The sequence below is a fragment of the Notolepis coatsorum genome (assembly GCF_963971535.1).
Source record: "Notolepis coatsorum genome assembly, chromosome: 1".
In the NCBI taxonomy this organism is placed as follows: Eukaryota; Metazoa; Chordata; class Actinopteri; order Aulopiformes; family Paralepididae; genus Notolepis; species Notolepis coatsorum.
In genome coordinates this window covers 295,903,055-295,912,358 of record NC_140165.1, presented here as the reverse complement: position 1 = coordinate 295,912,358, position 9,304 = coordinate 295,903,055, and the positions used below count along the sequence as shown (strand labels likewise).

General features: G+C 40.1%; 1 protein-coding gene across 2 annotated transcripts in view; it reads right to left on the bottom strand.

Moving 5' to 3' along the window:
* Window positions 1-465: 465 nt before the first annotated feature.
* Window positions 466-9,304, bottom strand: part of LOC311232748 (tripartite motif-containing protein 3-like) — a 54,704-nt gene continuing 45,865 nt past the window's right edge. For both annotated transcript variants that reach the window (XM_084319572.1, XM_084319573.1), the window contains exons 12-13: window positions 8,220-8,360; window positions 466-3,763 (exon numbers count right to left, since the gene is read on the bottom strand). In XM_084319572.1, the coding sequence (XP_084175698.1) occupies window positions 3,611-3,763; window positions 8,220-8,360 (294 nt within the window). In that variant the 3' untranslated portion in view covers window positions 466-3,610. The remainder of the gene's footprint in view (window positions 3,764-8,219; window positions 8,361-9,304) is intronic.

The window sequence follows — 9,304 nt, the reverse complement described above, 5'->3', positions numbered from 1 at the left end:
ACATGTCATATGAAAATATAATATAAAAAAGTAGTTTGTTATTTTTTTTCATTTGGCAATTGAATCCTGTTGAATTTTCATGACTAAATCAAGCCTGCTTCATAAGATTTTCAGATTTGTGTGGTTGCCTCATCTTTGAGACATGTGTTTTTGAAAACGCTTCTTTTTTTTATAGATTTAAAAAGAAATCTTTCGAACATGTAAATAAAACAAATATATATAATAATAATAATAATAATAATAATAATAATAATAATAATGGTTGGCTATAATGACAGGGCCGTGGAAAGTCAGTAGAAATTAATAAGAGTAATTCTCAATCTATATTCATGAATTTGACTTTCTTTTGCCGTGTGAGAATGTTGAATGTATTTGCACAGGATGAGATCATTAAGCCTGATGCATAGTGTCAACATACACATGGGGAACACAATACATACGCAATATTTCCGTAAACCATGTGCTTTTATTACCAGTGCATATTAACAGAGAAAACAAGGGTGCTGTGTTGATGTGATAATAAAGGGGCATTTCAGCTAAAAACAATGCAGATTTATTTTGGACGTAATCTCACACATACACACAACAATGTGTAGATCATAAAAATAGAGATAATGATTGCAATTTTTCACCAACATAATTTCATTGAGCTGTAATTAACACAACACAAGGATTCTGTGTCCTCTGATGACATCACTGGTGGCCATATTCAAACGTGTTAACTCTCAATAACTGTCAAACTAAATGAATGTGTCCAAACAGTTCAGAGCCTTGGGATATGCGTCTCAGCTTATGTGCAAAATAAATCGGTGTGGTTTTTCTGTGAAGTGCCCCTTTAATGGTATAGGCCAACAAGGATGTTTCAAACACTTAAAAATAAAGAAAGAGAGCCTCTGACTCTATCAAAGACGTCTGGGCTCCCGTTCAATGACAACAACAACAACAAAAAATAGGATCATGTACATACAAAAAGATGTCAGCCTACTGAAATGATGTAATTTAACTGGATGCTCCGAAGGGTGGATGTACAGCGTTTGGATACTTTGCACTGTGGAGGGTGAAGATGTCAAACCAGGAGGTGGCCTCCTTATGCATGGCTGAATCTAGGAAGTATGTTGAGAGTGAGACACGACGCCAGACAGACAGTCACCGATCATTGTTTATCACACATCAGGCCACAAAAAAATAATGTTTTAGTCTAATGAAAGGGTTTTTTAAATGTCAAACTAAAGTCTGAAGATTTTTTCCCCTTTTGCTGCCGATATGTGAGAATAGAAGATACAAATTGTATTCTCTTTGTTCTACACAGTGTGTAAATACACCATTGTTTTTACATGCTGTACTCCCTCGGCCCAGCCATGTAAGGGGCATGGCTAGCACTGTATCATCTGCTGTGGCTCTGACATCTACATGACATTATATGGAATGAACACCAGGGGGAGTGAGAGCAGTATGCACATTCTGCCAGCACAGGAAAACGTTCCTTCAGAGTAAATGGTTTGGATTTGAACATCTGAATCTAACGGTACTCTGCATGTTCTATAATGTACAGTTGTACCACCATTAGGCAAGTGTATTCTTATAGAATGTGAAGTCTGATGAATAAACCCAGGTGTATTTGTTGGAAAATATCTAATAATAAATAAAAATTCGACAGTTTTCTATATCAAAGCGAAAAATTCACCATAAACCAGATTTCACTCGTGGCATTCCTATGTATAATTATGTGTACATCACTAAGCCTTTCTCAGAGTCTCTCCTAAATGTCTCCGATGTCATATAGCAACACTTGGGAGCTCTTCACATGAGACCAAATTGTGGGCAGTTCGGCAGCACCCTGTCTGGGTGATTTACTGGTGATATAGGCCTACACATAAGGATAAGAAGTACTAGAACTAACTATGATATGAAGCTCATGTAAAAAGATCAGGCAAACATTCTCTGAGTGCACAAAGTCAGCCTCACATTAAATGTCAATGAAAGAGCTTTAGGAAAAATGTCTATCGATGACACACCACAGATCTTTCTTCAAGAAAATGTATTGAAGAAAAGGGTTTTTCATGCTTACAAATATGAATTAAACGGTCCCAAGGATCATAGGAATAATGAATTCTGCTTTAGAGTGAATTTTAGATGTTGTCCTGCTCTTAAGTCCCGATAAAGGACAAGGCGCGAGGTCCTAAAAAACTATAACAAAAAAAGAAAAGCACATCAAATTAGAAAAATAATTTGTAAATGTTGAGCTAGTGTATAAAATAAAATAAATTAGCAAATCCTTTTTTTTCATTGTGTATTTTTCCTTAAAACAGATATTAACAAAATTCATTATTGTGCTGCTTACATTCGCAATAAATATGACACGCTTCTTTTTTCTCTTTTTTTAAGTGTGTACTGAACTCCTAGCAGCACACTTTTCTTAACAGCTGCCGTTTTGCACTCGGTTGAAACCCTAGACTCCTTGACCCGCTGTTCTTCGAATTAACCAAAAGGGCTGTGTATTTCAAAAAAGTTTTAGCACATGTAAATACGGAAGTGATCCAATATACACAATATACATTTATGCATATACAGTACATACAGCAAATCAATCCACAGGTGGTGGTGACACTTTATGTAAGATGTCAGTCGTTTTGTTTTTCTTTAACTGAGAGAGAAAAGGTGTGTTTGGTTGTTGAAGAATAAGCGTAAGTAAGCGTTGTTCGTTTCACTGTTAAGCACTAACATGATAGAAAAAGCAACCAATGAGTAAACTCTGTGTCTTCTCGTCTAGGCATTCAAGATTTAAAGGAAAAAAGAGAGAAAACATCATGCATTTTGGACAAGTTATGGCTCATTATACTTTAATCCATCTCTTAATCCCTGTCCGCTCTCGCGGGTTGTGTGTTTTCTTAGTTTTTTCTTTGTATTTCTAACGATGTCACAGACAGGTGTGTTATATACAAAACACACTTTTTACACACCTCCCTTAAAAATCTGTCCATAGCTTCACAATTAACTTAAAGGAACACAACAACTTTTTTGGAAATGAGCTTATTTGCCATCTACCCTGGAGTTAGACAAGTAGATACATAACATTTTCTTCTCTGTGCATGCATTAGGCTTAGGGAACAGCCGCACCGTTAGCCTAGCTTAGCATCATTCACTGGAAGTAGGTGTGCCAGTGTAGCCTATAATAATAATAATTAGACATTTTCGTTTTGTAAGCAGATATATACTCTGATTTTTTTTTGGCACACAAAATAGTGGCACACATACTTCCAGTGAATGACGCTAAACTAGACTAACGGTGCGGCTGTTCCCTAAGCCGAATGCATGCACAGAGAAGGGGTATGTATCTAACTCCAGGGTAGATGGCAAATAAGCGAATTTCCCAAAAAGTTGGCGTGTTTCTTTAACACAAAGCAATTGTTTTTACATCACCCAACTCGAAACACAGCCTTCAATACACATCATGGAGAGGAGAAGGGGAACGCGGGATAGGATACTTCATTATATCTGGGAGTTGTGTGAAGATGATGATGATGATGATGTGCACATCAACAGGCTGAATGGAATACATTGGATGTGTGTCGTCATTTTGCTCAGTGCTTTTGCTGTTCTATAGTGTTCTCTACTGCAGGTAGCGGTAGACCTTGAAGCAGTGGTTCCCAGAGTCGGCCACCGCCACGTGGCCGTCGGAGGTGAGGGACAGCCCCTGGGGCCCGTAGAGGGGGTCCGCCGAGGTGTTGATGTAGGACAGGAAGGACCCGGAGCTGTCGAACACCTGCAGGGGGAAACGCAACATGGAGGACAGGACTTAAAATGGAGACCCTGGGGATAAATATTCACTGTGGAGTGACAGTATGGTAATGAAGATTGACATGGATGATCCACCAATCACGCTCATCTTTAGTCACTACCTCCTCAGATATTAGGGGTGGGTACAGCAATATATTAGATATATATATATATACAGTAATATATTGCGATGTTGTGTGCGATATATTCATATTATATCAATACAGTGACGCCAAGTATCGATACTAAATCTTTTTAATAATGATAACTTGTTTTTAGCTTGACAATCCCATTTTACTGCAATAGAAATGATTGGAATGAGGTGAACAAACTGAAAACGTTATCTTATTTGATTAACAGATTATGTATACAGTATATATTTTTATTGCAGATGTTAACACATTCGGGGCCGGCCACGTATAAATCCGTGTTTCGAATCCAACGGTTGAGGACCAACCACGGACATGTCCGTGGCAAGGTTGTTTTGGCTTTTATTCCATTGTATTAACCTACTCGATGTCACCGAGCTGCACTGCAGATCTACCCTCCTCTTCGAATTCTGAAAAGTGCATTACCGACCAGATCCTCTTAGGGGCACTGTCTCGATAATGCAGTGTGCCCTGTGGCAGAACGGTGCACTCTTTTTTTGACTTTCAATGGAGTTTCCAGTTAGCTGGATTCTGGATGTGCAGCATAGTAGCTTGGAATACCTTTTGCAACACCGAATTCACTATGCAGTAAAGGAATATATCATCAGCCAATGGACATATCGATCTACCAGATGGCGATCGATAACTGAGAAATGCTCTGGGGGATCCAACCGGCCCACGGTAAGATCTTTTTCACGTAAATTACATGCTGATCAGGGCTTGTTTTGATAGCCATCCACCCGATCAACGAATGAGGCTAATGAGGCTAACGCGGTTATTGGTAATCAATAATCAGAAACGACGTCCCCCCCCCCCCCCCCCTTTCATGCATTCGTGGTGGACCATCATACCGATCATATGCAGTTTGAGTTTTAACTGTAGCTTCTGTATATCCGAAATGCCATTGGATTTAACGTTAGTAGCTATTAGCCCTGTATCTCGCGTTCCAGGAAATATCCCAGCCGAAATCCATTATAACGCTTATATTCAAGACACTATAAAATGAGAACGTATTGATGAAAAAATTATTTCTTTAAGCCATTTTGAAGGGACGGTTTATGGTCTCAATTGACAATGGACAGATAGCAATACTATAAAGTATAGATTTAGCTCTACAAACAGCCCCACGGACTATGCAAGTCTGTTTAGAAATACTGGCCGTCTACAGTGATTTTAGACGGATCCAAATGGCCATGAATGTGTTAACAAAGATTTCCGTTGGAGACATAATTTGCAGTTGAAAAGGGTAATAAATCGCAAGATGTTGCAATATCGTGACTCTAGTATTGTTATAATATTGTATCAAGAGTGTCTTATTAAGACATTTAAACTCGGGGGGGCAGGTGGCGCACGGAGATTACGTTCGTCACCAACACCGGGAGACACTAGGATTCGCCTGTTCGAATCCAGCTCCCGGCGTTGCTATCAGCTTGGCTGTCCTCTCACGCTGATACAATTGGCTGTATCAGGGGGTGGGAAGCTGAAGGGTGGGTCCTGGGCGTTGTGGACAGCGACCCCTACAGTTCGGTCGGGGCGCCTGCTCAGCGAGGGTTGGATCTGAGGAGAGATAGTGTGGCCTCCCACACGCTACACTCTCCCCGGTGAGAACCTGCGCGGCCAGGTTGGCCTGCCCCAGGCTGCACATGCGTCGGAGGAAAGCATGTGACAGTCTCCGGTCTCCCGGACCAACAGTAGGGGAAAGTGCGCAACAACCAGGAAGGGTGGGATGGGAGAAAAATCGGGAAAAAGGAGGGGAAGAAAGATAATAATAATAAAAAAAAAAATACATTTAAACTCTATTTAAAGAAATATTTTTTTGGGAAGTGCTAATAATAATTATTACTGTAAATGTACATTCATGTTTCTAGGGCTGAGCCGCTGTCGCGTAATATAAAGGTATTTATATTTGTAAAAATATATTTAAAAAAAAGTACATATTGCACCTTTAAAGCCCCCCAAATATTATATATAATTTGAGGGTTAGAAAATCATAATCTCTCTCAGTAATGTTCCAGTGCTTTAAAGCACTGATAATCAGGATCTGGTAATCTTGAAAAGTCTGAATCTGGATCAGGGTGATCCTATCCTGAATAGCTTTGAAATACCAGGACAAAGTCTGGCTGAGTTGTCTGATCCTGCATCACAAAATATGGGATTTCTAAATTAAAAGAGATTACCGGTAAAAGGTGTTAACTCCTGGGCCCTGCCGATTCCCACCCAGACATCAGTAGATTAGATTAGATTCAAATGTATTGTCACCGTACAGCACAAGTACAGTACAACAAAGTTGGCATCTAACCAAACTTCAAGGTAACAGTAAAGTGCATTAACATATACAGTGTACAAGTGATTAAATGGAATATATATAATGATGACGCTACTCAGTACTCACACACTGAAAAAGTTGTAACCCAGGAAGAGAGATTTATGTAACTTTACACACTCTCCAAAATAACCACTGGTATCTGCTTATCTTCAAGGCCATTGCCTGAAAAATGACCACTTTATATTGCAATGATGCCGGAATGGATTCATGGTTGTTATCCAACTCGTTCAAATGAATGGCTTATGGTCCCCCGAGCACTGGTCTGAACTTGGGAAGTCAGCATTTTGTTTTAATGCCCCAGCTTCTTGGAATGATCTTCAACACATACTAAACATTTATACACCACAGAATTATGGACAATCTGATTACAAACCCCCCTGCACCAGTATGCACCGGTTTGAACTTACTGGACTTTATTTATTCCTTATCTGTATTTTGTCCTATTTATTCAATCTGGAACTATTTTACAGATTTTGTTCCGTGTATATTTATCTGAGTTTTGACTATGTAATCTCTATTGGCAACCCCTAAATGATCTTTGAATTTAAAGGTCCACAATTGTTCACTAATTGGGCAAGTTTACACAATTCCTGTGAGTCTATGGAACACATCTGTAAGGTTTTTTTTCAATAAAATTCATTGTTTTGTATTTTTAATCAAGTACTTTGGTGCACCACTTTCTCCCCTTCCAAAGTTCAAGCTGTTTTGCGCTGGGCTCCGCCCATACTCGCAATGCGCTTTGACTGACAGTCACCCACCTGCACTGGCAGATACGCTACAGTAGCATGGAGGAACCTTTTCAAAGTGCACACAGACCCGCTCCGTCTCTGGGTGTGTGTGTGTGTGTGTGCATGCGTGTATGTGCGTGCACGTGACGTAAGTTGGGCGAGTGTGTGTGTCTGTGAGAGGGAGAGACGAGAGGAGAGTAGCGCTGCCGTTCGGCATGTGTGTGTGTGTGTGTCTGTGAGAGGGAGAGACGAGACGAGACAAGTCTCATCTCAGCCGAGTCTCCTGAACAACAGCGTGTAGCCCAAAAACTGCCACTGCCCTGGCCCATTGCTTGTGGAGCACGATATCAGTAGGAAATTATTAGGAACACTGTCGAACACTTTTGAGGAAGTGCTGACAGTGGAACAGCTGAAGGTGGCAACTCTGCTGTCGAAACCGCTTCCGCATTATTTCCACTCGCTGCTTGCCCGTTTTTTGCTCATAATTTCAACGTTACGCTAACTCCTCGAATCACAGTTGATTGTGCGTGGGCGGTCCTCACGTCACAGAGCGAGTCAATTCAGAATGGCTTGTCTCAGTGGGGGGCGTTCTTGTCCAGGCTGAACTGCATAAACGGGACTTGGTACAGATTTCACATTTTGTCAGTGTTGGTACAACCCCACATTGCTTGAAGACAATGCAAAAGGCCATTTTTACAATAGGGGACCTCTAAATAAAGGTTGAATGAATTAATGAAAAAAATAATGTGTTGCCCTAAGATCAGTTAGAAAATTACATAACTTATGTTTCTTTTCAACACACCAGTAACACATCTGGGCGTGTTTATACATGAGGCTAACATTCTAGCATAGCTAGGTCTGAACCAAAATATAAACCTCATTTGGGTGTAAGAGCTCACACAAACATGTTATGGCCTCGTAAAGTCAGAGCCCCATTCATTGTCTATGGAGCAGACCCAGATTTTACACCCCAGTGACATCACTGATTGGAGGGTTCTCTCTCTGATGTCTAGCTTTAGGAGAGAACGGTGCATGTTCACCAGTGCCGACTGAACTATCCTGGGGCACAGGAAGAACACATGTGAATTCTTTAAAATGGGTGACATTACCCTTAAAAAATTAAAACGCTGCACAGTCATTTGACTGATTTATTAAACAACATTGCGATCCTGAATTCAACAGGAAATACGTTACATTGAATTATTTATTCTTAATGAGATGCAATTCTTCCTACTGTACCTGAATCCGACTGTTGCCCCAGTCGGCAACAATGATATTTCCATTGGCGTCCACGGCCACGCCTGTCGGAGCGTTGAACTGGCCGTTCCCTTCCCCGTGGGAGCCAAACTTAAACAGGAACTCCCCGTCCGCGTTGTACACCTGGGGGGGGGGGTTCAACATTTGAATGATAATGTGAGTCAAAATAGATACCGTATGACATAACACAACAGAATCAAATAGGCCTGGCATCATGAAAGCTCCCCTCCAGTAACCTGCTCTCTAAGTTCCTCTAAAAATTGTGTGATTATAACTACACTTGAGAAACACTGTTGCTGCTGTTAAAACTGTATTGCACATTGCATTTTACCCACTGCAAAAAATTTGCACATACTTACATACACAACATACTTTATTTGGAACTGTACATACATAGCCATTTTGTTATTAAAATTGTATATAGTATCATATACATCCTGTTATCTGCACTGCACACTTTTTAGAACTGTATATAGTAATCTGTATTTTAGTCATATTTGATCTTATTTTATTCTTATTCTATGCTCATTTTATTTTATTTATATTATTGGATGCTGCTATGGTTGAGGAACCACAACCAATTGAATTTCACTCTTTTTTTGCTGTAAGGTACTGAATGACGTGACAATAAAGGAAATCTGAATCTCAATCTCAATAAGATCGGGATCCCAGGCACTCCAAACATATATACATAAGGAAAATATCTTAAAAAGCCTTCATTGTGTTAAAATGTTATTTTTCTTAACTATGTAGCTGTGACACACACAATAAAGGCTTTTTAAGATATTTTCCATACGTATATATTTTTTAGTGCCCGTCTTTCTATACAGTCTTCTCCTCCCAAAGACCCAAGAGCACCTGATGATATTCATGCTAAACATTCTATTCACAATAGAGCGCTGGACCTAGTTCAACTCTGCTACTGCATAATATTGTGATTAGTTTCACCCGATCAAAACAGAGCAACATCAAAAGAAGGTGTGGCGGGGGAAATCGGGGGAGGGGGAAACCACCCCGTGCCTATAGCGGGGATTCAGATGTTGTTCCCATTTTGCCCCGTGAGCCGT